Source organism: Hydractinia symbiolongicarpus, chromosome 2, assembly GCF_029227915.1.
Source record: "Hydractinia symbiolongicarpus strain clone_291-10 chromosome 2, HSymV2.1, whole genome shotgun sequence".
NCBI classification, from domain to species: domain Eukaryota; kingdom Metazoa; phylum Cnidaria; class Hydrozoa; order Anthoathecata; family Hydractiniidae; genus Hydractinia; species Hydractinia symbiolongicarpus.
Genome location: NC_079876.1, coordinates 24,020,339 through 24,037,790, shown reverse-complemented (window position 1 = coordinate 24,037,790; position 17,452 = coordinate 24,020,339). Strand labels below are relative to the sequence as shown.

General features: G+C 33.8%; 2 protein-coding genes across 6 annotated transcripts in view; both read right to left on the bottom strand.

Moving 5' to 3' along the window:
- Positions 1 to 17,452, bottom strand: part of LOC130630273 (uncharacterized) — a 97,120-nt gene that overhangs the window by 17,611 nt on the left and 62,057 nt on the right. For 2 of the 3 annotated variants that reach the window (XR_008982060.1, XR_008982061.1), the window contains exon 1: positions 386 to 651. Coding sequence is in view for 1 of the 3 variants with exons in the window: in XM_057443698.1 (XP_057299681.1) it covers positions 386 to 465 (80 nt within the window). In the remaining 2 variants the exon portion in view is untranslated. Of the gene's footprint in view, positions 1 to 385; positions 652 to 17,452 lie in introns of those variants that run through there. The other variant, XM_057443698.1, reaches the window with a different exon arrangement.
- Positions 858 to 8,057, bottom strand: LOC130630278 (uncharacterized). 3 transcript variants are annotated; one of them, XM_057443703.1, is made up of 2 exons: positions 7,666 to 8,057; positions 858 to 2,966 (listed from the first exon to the last, which is right to left on the bottom strand). In XM_057443703.1, the coding sequence occupies exons 1-2, from the start codon at positions 7,787 to 7,789 to the stop codon at positions 2,341 to 2,343; spliced, it is 750 nt and encodes a 249-aa protein (XP_057299686.1). In that variant the 5' UTR covers positions 7,790 to 8,057; the 3' UTR covers positions 858 to 2,340. The 3 variants fall into 3 exon arrangements, with proteins under 3 accessions (XP_057299686.1, XP_057299687.1, XP_057299688.1); XM_057443704.1 differs by having other exon boundaries at positions 7,678 to 8,057; XM_057443705.1 differs by lacking the exon at positions 7,666 to 8,057 and adding an exon at positions 4,096 to 7,659.

The window sequence follows — 17,452 nt, the reverse complement described above, 5'->3', positions numbered from 1 at the left end:
AACATTTTTTGAACTTTTACAGGAACATTTTCCACAAAATAAAAAAAATGTTGGCTGACTATTTTTTGCTATAATGGAGTAATAACAGGTTGTGAAACAGTGTTTTTATTTTAGCTAAATTTGCAGAAAAGTGTTTTTCTTTCAAAGTATATAATGATTACAGCTCTTATTAAGTGCTAAACCTGGGGCTCAACACCAGGTCACACATATATTTGTGGCATAACCCAGTGTTTCAACGCTGTGTTTTTACATTCTATGTCCAGAAAATTGTAAAATGATAAATAGATTCAATTGAACATTTCCTTCTAAAAAATGCACTAAGTTTGAATATGACAAATGTAAATATTACAAAAGCTAAATTTGTAGTACAAAAATATTACTTTACCTTCCATTGACTTCTTTATCCACTATCTCATTATTCTTTCCATGATATCTCACTTTTACTAAGCCAGATAAAATGTCCATCCTACTGTATATTTTTCATAAAATCTATTAGCAAAACATGGTTATAAGTTTTGACTATAATTTCCTCCTTAACGTATATAATATATTTTTTAAAAATCTGCTTATATGAATATGCTTATGCCAAAAATACAATATAAATTTCTTGGGCAAAAACCCATTGATCACTTTATTTTAAATGAAAACCTTTTTAATAAGAAAAAGAAACAGAAAGGATTTTCTTTGAAGTACAGAATTGTGAATGTAGAGATGGCTAAAGGGAAATTATTTGGCCTTAAAAACCTGTTTAAATTATGTGTCAAATATACTTTAAAACCATTTAAAAAAGTCTAACTGAAACTAGTGATACTCTTTAACTTTTCGTTGTTGAGAAACATGGGTAGACATGGAATGAAAGTCAATAAGAACACTGTTTCATTCAAGTTCAAAGCGGCCACATTCAAGTTCCTACTACAAGTATATTGAACGGTGGGGTTATGGAACAAGGTTGCGAATGTTTTAAACTTTGTGCAAATGCTAGCCTTGATAAGTAAAGGATATTTTCTGAACCTGTTCAAATAAACTTCTCTACAACGGCATTTTGATTTAGAAGCCTGTTCATGATCACTGGCAATCATGCATCTACAGTCACTGCATGTACTGTAAGGCAAGCGATTAATGACGCATCAAAAACTTTTAAACATTTTTTCTAAATGTATTATATACATGCCTTTGTTTTTTCTTAAGGGATCGTCCACAAATTTCGTCTAAATTCGGCTCATTTTAAATCGTCTTGTAAATTTGTTTTGTTCGTCTTAACTCTTTCATACGAGACGATTTTTTGTGATAACATTGTAGTGTCTTAACCGTCTTAATTCGTCTCATATCGTCTCCTGATAGTCACAAATTCGTCTCCGAATATCATATTTTAAAAACAAATTCGTCTCCGAATCGTCTCATTTCGTCTATGAATTTTCTTAATTCGTCTCAAATCGTCTCAATTCGTCTCTGCTATAATAAATTCGTCTCAAAAGTTGAAAAATATTTTCGAACACTTCCGTGAGTTTAACACGAAACTTTAAAAATCTTGGCCAGGAGACCCAGCGTGATTTTGTTCCGTGAAAAAGAAATTATTCCATTGTTCTAGCGGAACGGCAGTGGCATAGCCTAGTTAACTAAGCTTTCTTCTTCAGTTGATAAAATGAGTTTCTCTCAAACTAAAGCTTAGACGCGAACGAATGACTCAGCGGAAACCCCGAGTTTAAATCGAACAATGTGACTAATCGCTTCGGAGGACATTTTAATTTATCTGTGAGTTGTTTACCAAGCTTGGTCAAATCTTACTTTGGTAAAAACTTTGTAGAATACTAATGTTTGTTAGGGTGAGTGAAACCACTCGCTGGAATATTCGGGATGAAAAGGGCTTTCCCCGATAATAATCACGTGAGCAGAGAACAATAGAATTAGCCAATCAAAAAGCGCGGCCAGATTTTGGCCGCAGAAAAATCGTTTGAGACCCAGCGTAATTTTCCCACCTTAACTACTCCGATTTCCCGGTGGTAAGAAAAATTACGCTGGGTCTCCTGGCTAGCAGTGGCACAGCTACTGATTAACTTAAGCTACATTGTTTGTACTCGTTCGATTGTTGAATGTTACGGTCTGTATATTTATCAAACTTGGCAACATTTTATCACAGCAAACTTCGTCGTTCGAAGCTGGAACTATGTTGTGGAAAAGCGAAACAAATCTCACAAAAAATATTATTATTGGTCGTGACAGATGGAATCTTGAGTTATTTTCGATATTTACTGGTAAGTATATCTGAAACTGAATTTAGCCATAAATATTCTTTAAGATTAGGATTCTTTAAATATGTTGTTAGGAAGGAATATATAGATATTAAATATAGATAGTTAGATGCGAAACATAGCTCGTCTTTACTGGGAGATATATTCGAAATGGCTGGCGTTCCTGTTGTTGATAACCTGCTGGGGTTAATTTACTATTCGGATAGGGGAAGTCGTGGTCATTGTAAATGGGAGCCTCATTTTCGATGTGATAACGTCGGATTTGCGCACGTCTACTCGTGGCGGGAATACCAACATCCACCTTGTTTTTGTTGTCAACTGACAAGGAGATTGTGTTTTCATTGCATAACTGCGCTAACTCATTAACCAAGTTAACTTGGGAGCAAGAAAAATGAAAATCTTCATGGATCTTTTTTTCTCCCGTGTTGCGCTTGGGCGGAACACGTGCATCAACCAACGATTTGTGACGCTTGCTCGAAGTGGTTTTTTTTCTCCTCGGTCTCATGAGGTAATGCACCGCGCTCTTACTCACATTTAACCCGAGCGTACTTTTTATGTGAGAGACAATATCTTTTAAGCTTACACCATTTGTGTACATAATACTGTCTCTGCGCCTCAAATGGGCCTCGGCCGAGTTCTGACTTATGTAGGATGCGATACATGGAACCAAGCCCGGATGTTGCTCGTGTAGCGCTGGTCTGCCTCGTTTTTTTGAAGCTAAAATAAGAAAAAGACTATTCTATAAATGCAAATAATGACGCGAGTGATTACTAAACAAGTTTATTAATGTTTATTTAGTAAAATCTGACTTGAGGCTGGCTATTCTTACTTTTGAGACTTTCAGTCTGTTTTATTCTTATTTTGTTCTTAATAGTAAGAACACGACTTCAGAATTTAGCCTCTATTTGTTCTTATTGATATATTTTTCCCAAAGTTTCTGAAATTTATGTATTTATATACATGAGATAATATGTTTAAGTCCAGCACAAAATATAAAAAATTCAAGCAAACAAAAAAAGATTACTGGAATACATTATTTTGTTCTTATAATCTGTGAAGGAATTCAGGTTGAGTACGTTTTTAATATGTTCTTAATTATTGGCAAAATCTCAGCCTCAACGCTCTTAAAAACGCAGTTTTTATAAAACAAATCGCGTATTGAATTGACAAAATTGAAGGCTAAAGGAAAAAAGTTTATCCATTTGATTTTTTTTTGTGATAGTTTACAAAAAATGATTCAAATCTTAATCCATGGGCACTAGGCTGCTCAACTGAGTGTCTAAACAAGCGGCTATCTAATTTGTCTGAAATCATTTTACGTAATGCAACCGCACGTCACACAGTTTTTTTGCGGAACATTATTTGCTTCTGACAAGCCGTTTCTGTCACATAAAATTGTTAATAATTTTTTTTTTGCAATGTGCAGCCCACCATAATCAATTGTATAAGTATAATTATACATTAAGTTAATATAACAGTGCAAGTTGACAAAAATAATAAAGCAAAAATAGTTTTTTTTCGTAATTTTCAGAAGCAATATCGCAACAAACTTCAATTGCTATTATTTACTTCTTATGCTCACACCGGCATGTGCGAAGAGAAAAGTTAAAATAGTGAGGTTTTTCGAATATTTGTGTGTTGTTGGTAAAAAAACAACAAATCTTTTAAAGATTTTGCATCATCGAGCTTTAAATTTACGAATAAAGAAAATATATAGTTTTATAATTATAGTAGTTTTTTTCTCATGACTACGGAAAAATCACAAGATAAATTGGGCAATTATATATTTTTTTGTTTTCAAGACCGTTGCTGAAAATTTTACGACGAGATAAAAATAAATATTTACCGCATTGTAAAATTTCGTTGATGTAATCTTCATTTTCATCATCGGACAAAGAATCGTCCGTAAACAACCAATCTAGGTCGCTGTCGCTATCTGAAATATCTGAATACATTAAAACCACTTTAAAAAACACTAGCTTTTTAAATAAATTTTCGTGTTTAAGAAACCCTGTCGTCTTAGTTCGTCTCAATTCGTCTCCGTGATTTTACCGCAGCGTCTTAATTCGTCTCAATTCGTCTCCGTGATTTTACCGCAGCGTCTTAATTCGTCTCAATTCGTCTCCGTGATTTTACCGCAGCGTCTCAATTCGTCTCAATTCGTCTTAAAATATTTTGTTCCACTTTTTTTATTCTGAGACGAATTGACAAAATATCGTCTCCTGATATTTATGAGACGATTTTTAAATCGTCTCAATTTCAATTAAGAACAAAACGAGACGAATTTTTTTTAACTTTTTCGTCTTATAGCGTCTCGTTAATGGGACGAAATTTGTGGACGATCCCTAAGGCAAGTTCAGATAGTATGTATGTTGTAACTAATAACACTGATTTCGTACTCTCATTAGGTCTAAGAGACTAAATTGGGGAGTTTTTTTTATGTCACCTAAAAAATAATGACGTCATCATGGATTTTTTTTCTCAAATGAACTTTACTCATTAAATACTAACTCCCTACCAAATCATCATTCTCGGCTTAACGTCCGTTTTCCATGCTAGCATGGGTTGGACAGGGTATATTGATGACCCTCTTCCAATCTGATCTAGACTGTGTTAGATCTAAACTCAACTTCCTGTGTATCAAGCCTGTTCTTATAACCTCCTGCCAAGTCTTTCTTGGCCTGCCTTTGGCCTTTGCCCCAGGAACTATCAAGTCTCTACACTTTCTTACCCGATTATCCCCCTCTTTTCAATTGCCACAGCCAATTCAATCTTCTTATCTGGATAACAACTTTAATTCTACGGATACTTAGCCTGCTTCTTAGCTCATCTGAATTCTTTCTGTCTCTCAGACTGGCGTTACACATCCACCTAACCATTCTCATTCCTTTCTAAACGGTCAAGATCTTCCTGCTTCACTGCCACAAATATGAAGTAAATACTTTTTCCTAATCAAAAGATACATAGGGGGGACCAACTCCCCCCTTCCCACAGCAATTCAGAGCCCTTAAAAGCACAGTTGGAATAGGGTTAAGGTGTGAGTCAGGGAAACAAGTGCTTTGTATTAAAAATTGTGGACTAAAAATAAATGGTGGTCAATGCATTTACATATAGTTATGTTCCAAAAGCATATAAAATTATCTAGACAATGATCTAAATATTATTTGCAAAAATAATCTCAGATCATCCAAAAAACGCTTAAAAAAATGAGCCCTTGTTTAGAAAATTTGTTCCATTTACAAAACCAGAAGATTTGCATACATTCTGTTTACAATTTTGTATTCACTATAAATTTATCTCGGTAGCATTTTTGAATTATACATTGAATGTTTCTACTTTTAAAGATATTTCCCATCAAAGTTTGGTACGAAATTATTCACTTCTTTCATCACAAAAACCACATTACCCTGATTAGGTTTACATTCATACTTAATTCAAAAAAGCACCCAAGATGTATCAAACCCCTACAAAAAAAAATTTCACTGAAAATTTTTTTCGCGTCGTTGGAGAACAAGACTGTGCTATGTCAATTTTTGTGAAAATTGAGATTTCAGTGGGAAAATTTTCTCTGCGTTAAAAACTGTATTTGAACAATGCTATGTCCACAATAGGCTATTAAACATTTGCTAAATTTGCTAAATGTCCTAATAACTGGTCTTACTTGGTGTAACTATAAATAACTGTATAGTAAATTTCTGGACACCAAAACAGTCCTAGGTCTAAGTAGTTGGACATAGGACAGTTTCATGCCTTTACTAGCTCAGACTAGACTTAATACTTCTGGAAAACAAAAAAATCCTAATAATAAACATGGCTTTATATTGCCAAAATTATGATGAAGTGGACAAACACCTGAAAACCAATAAAAGTGATGACTGGAGTCAGTGAAATTGCTATAATTAAGTTACCTAACAAATAGACACTATTTCTGTGGCTAAACAAAATTTTTAATGTGATTTTTCTCAGTTTTGTATTTTCGGACATAGCATGGTCTTGTTCTCCAGCGACGATGTGTGTTATGAATGTAAAGTAGATTTTTTGGAACAAAGACATTCTTTTATATTGTTTTATAATTTTTTTCTCTTAATCAAAAATCTTATATTCGATTCTATACGAATGTGTAAAAATTTTTTTGAAAAAAATGAGATTTTGCCCCTTACATTAAACCTTCCATTTAAACCTGAATTTCATCCTTTATAAGCACATTCAGGCTCAAATAGGATAATTTTTAGGCATTTATGTTAAAGTATTGTTAGACCTGTTAAATTCTTCTGATGTTTGTGTTTTTCTTGTGTTGTGGGTATTTTCTTACGCACAAACTTTTATATCAATTTTCAATTTTTTACGGATGACAATAGATTATAGTGACGTGAAAATGTACCTAAAATAAGTCATTGACATATTCTTGTATTTTTTTTGCTTCTATATTGCATAACAATAGTAAATAATATATTGAAATAAAGTTATTTGGCCAAATTTAAAATATCTCATTTTTTGGACTTTGGCAATGTCAATTAAATGAATGAATGCTGAAGGTGAGCATATATTTTTCCAAAACAAATTTCGCCAATATATCCCCAAATAAACTTTAGGAAAGGTCAGAAAATATCAGGGCCACACCATAAGGGGCCATCGACAAACAGTTTTCGTCTCTGCATCGTCCGTTAAAAATATAAAAATGGAGACGAATTTCACTTTCTCACCTTTTTTGTTTCTTTCAGGGAAAATGGAAAAATTCAACAAATTAAAAAATGTTTCCATAGTAAAAATCCACCATAATCTAGAATTCGTTGTTTTAAAAATGTATCTTGTGTTCGTATAAGTCTCCACAAAGATTGTTCCAAAAAGCACAGAGGGGGGCAAAATTCTATTTAACGACAAATTTTCCTTTAACAGAGACGAAAACTTATGTAGGGGAAATGGGCTTGCCGTTAAGGGGCTGGGGGAGGGGGGTCCGAGTCTAGCGGCCAATTTGTCGTTAACGGAGACGAAAACTGTTTGTCAACAGCCCCTAACCACCCCCCTCGAGTTGGAATAGGGTTAAACCTGAAGGAAGATTCATAGGTAAAAACGCATCTTGACTTTTGTTTAAAAAAACTGATGTATTTTACTTGTCAGTTTTTACCTATCAAAAAGATGGACGTGTCCATTGTTTTTGTTTAAACAGATGATCTATTTTTTTATTGAAATTCGGTAAATTTATTATTTTAAGAGCTTGTTTTTATGAATTACCTTTTAGAATAAGATACATGAGAGAAACCAGTAGTATTTTAAAACTAAAAAAATAATAATAATAAAATAACATGTAGATCAACTAGTTGTAAAAAAGGTAATTCTCTGTCTATCTCTCTCTCTCTCTCTCCTCTAATCCATCCAATGGGGCAAGGTTCTTAAAATCAAAAGATGGTAGACATACATAGAGGCTTACGGGCCATGAGCTTAGCTGTAGCATAGTCATGAATATGGCTATAGCTAGACTGTACTTTTGACAAATATATGCCTTGGTAATTAAGTAGCAATCCACATTCTTTATAATTCATATCCAACTAACTTTACACAAGTAAGATTTTCTGTCCTGGCATGTCCGTATGTGCTCGCTGCCGGCTGGTCACGTAAACAAAAAAATCTAACAACTTGTTCTTCTTGAGCACTCCACCGGAGATACACTGGTTTCCATTCTCCATTTAACCTTTCCCTTTAAAACTTACATCAATTTTTGTGGTAAGACTTTGCTTGGCAGAATTTATTAGGGTACTAAATATTACCTAATCTTTATTTTTACCTCGTGCGTAATTAAATTAACTAAATTGTGAATGAGCAGAGAAACCAGGTCCGTAGACTTCCTGGAACAAAAGTTTCGTTACCGTATTTCCTCCAATAAGCGCCGCCCTCTATTAAGCGCCGCCCTCTAATAAGCGCCGCACCTAAAATTCGAATTTCGAAATAAGCGCCGCCCTCTAATAAGCGCCGCACCCTCAAATGCGGCGCTTATTAGAAAATCAAGAGAAAATGAGATTTCAATGCTTTTATTCGAACTCTATAGTCTTCTTATTGCAATATTCATTTACATTAAGTTCTAAATAGCTAAATTTACATTTCTTCTTATTAAGTTCCTCATAAAGAATGTTTGCAATTTTACTGTTGGTTGAACAGCAAAGAAACTTGGCAGGGACGACCAAGCCAAGCTCTCGTTTCCTTTTTCCCGTTACTTTTGCGATCATCGTGTTGTTTTTATCAGATTTCAAAAATTGTTTCGTTAGTTTGGATAGTTCAATGGGTAAATGTCCGACTAAAAACTCATCATCCTTTTCTCCCAGATCGTCTGAATCTATTTCGACAACTTCTTTATTGACCTCTTTAGATACTGGTTCGATCGCGACCTCAGTTTCTTTGACTGCTTCAGTTTCCTTTGCTGCTTTACTTCCTTTGGTTGATTTTCTTCCTTTGGCTTTGGTTACTTTGTTCGTTTTGTTTGTTTCGCTTGGTTCACTTTTCTCGTTTTCAACCGCTGGTGTAGTACTTGATTCTGATTCTGTCTTTTTATTTTCTTCTGTAGGTTTTTTGTCGGATTCATCTTCACCTTTTACTGTAACCTGTGGCTTTAGTTTGTATACACCTATGGCGTTTTGATCATATTCTTTGGCCTCTTCTCTTTCGTCTGGTTTGCAGTTAAGTTTCTCTCCCAGAGTTGGAGTCCAAACATCTTTGTAGACATGGTGGCCTCGTATGTTTGTTTCAAACTTCACAATAAAGGCAAATGAAAAGTTTCTTGGAATAGTTCTAGCCATGTTTCGCCCTCTCTTGAATGTACAGCGAAGTCATTGCATTGTTTGTTTACCTTTTGAAAAAATGGAATGCGGGAAGCTATTGTAATGCTTGATTTTGGTACGAAAAATGAAGTCGTTCTAGTGTATAATAAACAAAATATTTCTAGCGAGCGAGGTGTGTGTGTGTGCAAAATAACATGGCTCCAACCGAGAATTCACACAAAGGAGAAAAAATCAAATCCTATTCCTTGGATCTGAAGAAGGAAGTCGTGGAATATGCAATCAATTATTCAAATCGCCAAGCAGGAAGGCGATACAATGTTGACGAGAGGAGAGTTCGTGAATGGAGAGCAAAAATGGAAGACATCAAAGCCAGGGTCAAAAGAATCCTAGTTGTATGGTCGACAAACTTGTCATGTATGTTTTACAGTGCCGACGATTACAAAGAAAATTTAAATACTCCGCTGGTTCAATCATTGCGATGGATGAAACTGCAATTTGGTCTGACATGCTCTCAGGGACAACTGTAGAAAGCAAAGGAAAGAAAGACATTCCTTTAAAGACCACTGGCCATGAGAAAGTCAGAGTTTCTGTGTGCCTTACAGCAAAGGCTGATGGAACACGGCTCAAACCATTCATCGTTTTTGGGGGTGCAAAGCGGGAATGTAATGCTCTAAACGAAGAATACAAATCTAAATGTATTATCGCTTCATCTTCAAATGCTTGGATGAATGAGGAATTGACATTAGAATACATTAAAACAGTTATTGGTAAATTTTCTTTTCAAAAGCGATTGTTAGCTTGGGATTCCTTTGAATGCCACATGATGCAAACAATCAAGCAACGTTTGAAAAGTTTCAATGTTGATTCAGTTATCGTCCCCGGTGGTTGTACTCCGTATATTCAAGCCCCCGATGTTTCGTGGAATAAGCCATTCAAAGCTCATGTTACCGAAGCTTACGATACATGGCTTAGTGAAGGGATCCACGAATATACAAAAGCAGGTAATATGAAGCCACCTCCGCGAAGGAAAGTAATCGAGTGGATCTTAGAAGGTTGGAAAAAGCTGTCAAGTGAGCTCATCGTGAAATCTTTTAAAACATGCGGTTTAAGCCTTCCAGTCGATGGTAGTGAAGATGACAAGATCCACTGTTTTAAAAAGGAGGGAGCTTGTCCTGATGGGGCATCACGGCTAAGAGAATCCCTGAATATCTTGCAAGAGGAAGAGAGTCAAATAAATCCTTTTGAGAACATAACAGATTCGGATGTTGAGGATGCATGCGGGCCGTTTCATTTGATTGACTCTGATCAAGAAAGCGACGAAGAAATTGATGTTTGAAATTATCTTTGTTATATTTGATAGAAAGAGAACAGGAAAAGACACGATAATTCACCCGTTATTTCTTTCTCGTACGTTACTTACCCCTCTATAGAACCCCAAATCTATCAAAAAAACTTTTACTAAGGATAGCATTCAACCAACGGATTGAATTTGAAGAATAGGCAAAAACTTCAGAAACTTGAAATCTGAAATTTCGAAATAAGCGCCGCCCTCTATTAAGCGCCGCCCTCTAATAAGCGCCGCACCTAAAATCACAAAAATTAAATAAGCGCCGCGGCGCTTATTAGAGGAAATACGGTAACCGGTGAAGGAGATCAACGATGTTTACTCGGTGCGCCATCATTTTATTTTACTTTCATTTATTGATCTGTCCAGCTAGCATCCAACGTGGGGGTGATACAAAACCTTAAAAAAAGCTCGTGCTCCACCTTTTTTTGACAGCGTAAATTGGTAAAAAAAATTAATTAAAAATTTATTTAATAAATTATTATTTTATTGCCCAAGCTAGCTAGCTAGTTAGCTAGCTACCTTCTTTTCGTGCTATAACTAGCTACCTTTCTTAGTGCTAGAGCTACCAATTTGTATTTGACGATGTTTGTGGTTTTTATTGACGTAACTACCTGACTAGCTAGCTAGCTGATGATGATGATGATGTGCATATTTTACATGGCTAGCCTCACAAAAATTGAGGGATATACCCTGTCTATTATTTCCAGGAGGGGCCATGGCTTATATGGAGAGTCCTAGAGTATATAATGCTCATTTTGAGCTACACAGACACAATTAGGGCTCGCGCTTTACTAGAAAACTCTTGGCAACATCCAACAGCCCACACAGTGTGCCATCTCTCCAATTTCCCTCACATGGCTTGGGTTAACCCGGTGCTATGGTAACATCCACTCGCCCATGTTTAATCACTGTAAAGAGGAATCGAACCCCGGTCTCCTGCACAGAGTATAAGAGCTATAACCACTAATCTACGGTGCCACTTGAAAGACAACCATGATGTTTGCAATCCAGCTTTTAGCTAATTCTGTTCTGCTCATTCAGGTACTGTGCTGTCCTCCTTTGGTTTATTTTGCTTGCCACCACCCAGCCCCAACGTGCTAAAATATACAAAACAGGGGGTAAAATCTAACTATATAGTAATACAGTAATTCCACCTGTAATGCACATAGTGGATGTGTTCATCCTTTTTTTGATGTTGCTGAAAAAGTAACTTGAACCATGTCATTGACTGCATCTTTAAAGTAAGGCCTAATATTTTAAACGGCTGGAAATAACTGACATCATAATCTCCCACGTGGCTAACTAGAGGCCACCTAAGACCAAATTGGGTAAGTTTCCCAAAGCTGAGTCTAATCCTATACTTTGATCAGTGTTTCAACCTCTATGCAATGGAAGTTACTATTAAAAAAATAAAGTATATAGCTACTATGCAGTGCTGACGTCATCAACATTTTTAAAAGTAAGTGAATTTTTCCATGGCTATAAATTTCAGTTTTTCTTAAAAGTCAAATTGACAGTAAAGAAACCTCAAACTTAAAAACCCATCCACATTTCAAATTGATATTCCTTGTGGCAACATGAGTTGGATGCTATACCCTTAAATAAAGATATTTACCTAACATCTTTGGAAACGGATTGATAGTTAACCTGAAATAATATTGGGCAACATATTTTGTGATTAAAAGGCGTGAAATTAGACATTTTTTGAGATTAGAAGATAATATGCAGAACCTTTTTCATTGGAATATTTTTTTCAATAAAATATTTTATAAAAATCAGTAAAAACTGGTTTTCATATAGGCATTTGTGTTGTTGTTTCAAGCTATACCAGAGTATTTAAAAACTGGAAATCTTTATGCAATGTTTTTAAAGCATTTTCTGTATATTTTAAGCTACTCGTTGTTATAACAGGACTGAGGCAAATGTTATCTAGAGTTTTGTCATAGCTTGATGCTAATGTCACTGAAATTGGCTCAAACTGCAGTATTGGACCAAGTTGACTTTAGAAAAACTGTACATTATTGATACCTTATTATTGATATTGGGCAACATTATACAGCTCTGCAAGATTGTCAGTAACGGAGCTTTTATATAACTATTGTATAAATAACACACTATCAGTAATTATTTCTATGCCTGCTTGTCATATATGTAGCATCCAACAATATTAACTAGCAAAGTCAGCAACATTTTTAACAAGATATGTGAAAGTAAATCTTGAGTATTTATCTAGAGTAAAAATGGATGTAGTCTGGAGGGTAGCAGCCAAGGTTTAAGTGACTTTGATAAGGTGTGTTTACATTGGTTGGTAATATCTCGGTTTGATTTCTTGTCAAACAAGACATTCTCAATTTTGTAGCATCTTTAATTGAAAATGGAAGATTCCGAATTTTCACAAAGTGATTAAGCGAGAAAGCTGCATGGATTTTGCCCAATGATTCATAACAAATACTTTTACTCTAGTTAAAGTATCAGAGCTTCGTTACATTCCTCAGGGTGATAATGTATGTCATATGAATATGGAGAGGCCTTGTATGTCTTATGTATGAAACTGATCACCGGTCAGTGATTAATGTGAAATGTCTGCCAAGTAAAGAGTGTTTCCAGTAATAAACAGACTTAACTATTGCTTGTGCCCCCTTTTCAACACAATAATGATGCTGTTCAGATCCTTGTAATATTCGAAAATGAAATGCTACAGGTGTACCATCTTTATTTAAAGTTGCTGAAATAGAAAAATTTGAAGCATCTGTTTCTCCTGAAGATGGAATGTTTTTATGGAATGCTGTTACAAAACAGTAAAAAATGTAACAATTTAGTTTGAATGATATTCATTCTTTCTTTTCTTTTTATATTCCATACTTTCAAACAACAGGTGGCCACAGAAAATGTGAAAAAAAATTAAAAATACAATTAATAATGCACATAAAACTTTTTCCTCCCCATTACTGCCATTCATATATATCATAGATCTCTGTGTTGTTTACCACCAGATACCAATGTCAGAGAACAATAAAGCATTCACTGCATTTAAAGGGGGTGGGTATAGCTGTGGCACTAGAATGCCATTTGGGGTAACAAATGGTAAATCATTTTTCCAACAAAAACTGGATGAATTTGTAATTACAAATGAATTATCAAACACATTTGTCACACAATTATTAAACAATGTCACCATATGTTGACATTCAATTGAAAAGCACAACTAAAATTTACATAACTTTATTAAGCTGCAGAGAAAGGAAATCTCACAATGATTGAAAAAAGTATATATGTTTACAATACCAAAGCTGTTGATCTGCTAAGGTACATCTCTCATAATTGGAATTCAACCTGACCCACAACGATTGTAGCACCATCACTCAATTTACCAATACCATCAAATTGAAAGTCGCTCAAACGAATCATCGAATTCTTCTCATATTATGCCAAATGGGTTCACCAATTCTCTTACAAAATCTGTTCTTAAAATATAGTTGAATATAAATATAGTTGCTTAACAAACATCAGATATAAATGTTTTTGTAACTCTGAAACAAGAACAAGCTACATTGACATATGATATTATAGGAAAGTGCATTGATAAATGCATCTCAAATCATTTCCAATTTATATTCCTCTGCACTCACAGGCTGAAAGTTGCAGTAACCTTTGTCTTATCACCAGGGGTGCAGCCAAATTCAAATACCTCACACACCGCATCCAGCTCTCACAAAAAGAGAAGTATTGAGTATAGGTATAGTGATTCTGAAAATTACTGGATATAACAGTAAACGGAGAGGGGCAGATCAGAACATAGAAAGAACAGATTTAAGTGAAGACAGTGATATCACAGACCCATGCATGGAGACAGACGGCAATAAAGGTAACACAAAGGAATAATGAACTGACTGCAACTCCACAATATTTAACATATAGTTTCAAAGACTTCCTATAAAGAACAGAAGGAGTGTCACTTGTGGACAGAGCAAGATGAATGCTCTTGTCGGTTTTAGTTATATATAATTGGCAAAGGGTCAGAACCCCTCTACTTTTAAAACAACATTCTGTTACCCACCTATTATTTGGAGGTCAAGTTTTTATGTTCATCCATTAATGGATGTAATGCAAACACCCTATTAATTTGAACTCATATTTAAAGACATCCAAATGCATTTTGTTGTTGTTGTTGAAAAAATATATGTAACCTGTGAAAATAGATACAACAAACTGATAGTGAGAAAAAGTTAAATTTGTGAAAAATTTTTAAAAATTAAATTGTGCTCATGCTAATTCCATGTGTCTACTTTGTCTGCCTTTCGTAGCCGCCAAATTTAACTAAAAGTACCTTGCATTTTTAGAACTTTCAACAAGATCTCTAATAACAATCTTAATATACCACAAGCTGAGTTTACTGAGTTTATATATTGAATCTTTTTTTACAATTGTCAACTTCAAATGATTTTTTCAAATGTGTTTTGACAGGTTAGAAACATTAATTTGGATTTATAAATGAACAAGTCGAAGCAAACACTGCATACTCAGTTCTAGTAAGAACAAAAAAACTTTTAAAAGAAACAAATTGAAACTGGCTGTAAACCAAAACAATTCAAAATGTTTTAAGGCAAAATTAAATGATCTCTCTTACTTTAAGTACGTACTAAGAAGTGATAATATACTCCAGAATATAGAGCAACCTCACCCTTGTTACAATGACCCTCCTATTTTGCCCACCCTTTTTATTGAGAGATTTTCAACCCTCTCCTATTTTTACAAAATTTCAGAAAGTCAAACTCTCCCTTTCTTTGTAAGGGGGGGAGGGGACTATCTTAGTCATAGATTATTGACATACGGTACACATGCGTAATATGACTGAAGAACTGAAGACATTTTATTGTGTTATTTATGCCAGTGTTATTTATTGCACTACAAACCCCATGGTCAGCAAATATGTTATAATAGGTTTTTATTTAAGCTATAATTTTTAATCTAAAAAAGTTTGTATTGCATATTTAAGTGACGTAATGTTTGAGGCACATTTCTCAAGCAGATTGTTCTAATGAAAGTTTTTTGTTGCTGATCTGCAGCAAGTTAGTTTATGCTCTGCCATAAAAACATGCAGAAGAAAATTGCCTAAAACTTTATATATACCTTTATCTGATGATTTAAAACATAATAAAGTTGAAATAAAAGCAAAACTGACCCATTTTTGTACGTAACACCTCATATAATGTGCTTGTCTTAGCAATTATAGTTACTATACCTATTGTGATTTACTAAACAAGGCATTTCCTGTAAATCTTCAGGATCAAAATGTGTAAAATTCTTTTATGGGAGGTTAAGAAGGTGAATTTATATTTGCAAATTCTAAAAAAATTCATATCTTGTTAACTTTTTTTAAGCCATTCAAAATCTAAAATCCTAAGGGTTTTTTGTTTTGTTTATAAAAATGTTTTTTTTTTTTCAAACTTCTTACAAACAGGAAAATTATTACGTCAAATACACGTAGAAATGACATTTGCCAATCAGTCATGAAAACAAGACTTTCTTCTTCAATTTTTTTTTTTTTTAAATTTTGTTTCTGCTTTTAAAAAAGCTTATAAAACATTTCAAAATGAGCTAGTGAAAATTGCTTTTAAGGCTATGAATAATAGAATTTATTTAAAGCAAATATTGATACAGGTGTTTTTGTGATTTGTTTTATTTCTATATTCCCCATGCTTACTTGGAAATATATGATTGAAAGAAGTTGAGGTATACAATTATCAGACATGGTTACTATATTTTATATATTAAATTTGTTTGCAGTATCAATTGACTACTTGATTATTTATTTCAGTGTGTGTAAAAGGTGTTGATAATGTTTTCGTAACATGATAAAATATATTTCTTTTATTTGTTTAAAACATTTAAGTTGTTAATTTTTTTTTTCTATATATATTATAAATGTGAACTGATTTGCTTAAGCTTCAAATACAAGGATAATATAACAGCTACGAATATAATTTCATACATTTAGAATCTTAACTTGGTTCTGGTTATTTTTAATGCTATATCAAATTTAGTGTTCAGAACAGTTTTTATTTCTTTAAGCAGAATCGCAATGTTTATGATGAAAGTATTCTGTGAGAACAGAGGGGGTTTACTTTTTACTTAGCTATATCTATCTCTTTCCTTTAAAACCAGACTTAGGAAGACTTGTGATGATATACCCACATTTTTAAATGTACAAAATAATTTAGATTGTGATAGAATGTGACAAATTTGTAAAATTTCCTCCAAAAGCCTGTAGTAGTAGTAGTAGTGTAGTCAAAGTGTTCTTTTTATAATAACCAGATATACAAATCTAGTTATCCAATTTAAAAACAGAAATATAATACGAATATTATATAAAATTATAAATTATATCTATAAACCTTCATGTTTAGTTTTATACGTTCTTACATGATTGTGTTGATATGGATTAAACTCAATTCAGGGATTCCCATACAAAATATTTTAATGATATTATTGATTTTCTAAGGGGATTCCCCCATCACACCCCGCAACACCCAACCCAATATGTAACCATTCTTTTTTAATAGGCATTTAAATGCTTTTCTCTATTCACAAATTAGAATCTGCAATCATTAATTATATGCAAAGAAAGAGATCAAAAGACACAGCATATTAGAGATGATAAAGAAACATAATGACGTCACAAAAAACTTGTTTTGTTCTAAAGAGTCTGGTTTTGTAGTGAAGAGACAGATAGCTAAGTAAAAGTCCTATATTCGGTATGCATGGTGTTTTATTTAGAAGTATTGGTACTTTTATACAATTTTTTAATACTGGAAATTTTTTTATGTTTTTTTGTTTTTATGCTATACATGCAACATTGTGTTTACTATTTTACTTGATGGCAATTTAACCTCAAAATGAGTGTGTTGTCAATGAATTGTATTTATTAAATTTTCTTTTGTGGCTACATTTCAAGATTTAGCATGCTTCGTCATACCCACAACACTGAGAGAAGGGATATGAAAACATTTTGTATATGTGTATATGGTTTAACCTCAAATTAAGTTTGTCATTCCTGACATCATCAAATTGTGGCATAAGCATAA

Coding starts and splice junctions, on each gene's coding strand:
- LOC130630278 (XM_057443703.1), bottom strand. CDS start 7,789: ATGAATTATAAAGAATGTGGATTGCTACTTAATTACCAAGGCATATAT. Junction 2,967..7,665: donor CATGGCCCGTAAGCCTCTAT/GTATGTCTACCA, acceptor TTCTTATTTTAG/CTTCAAAAAAACGAGGCAGA.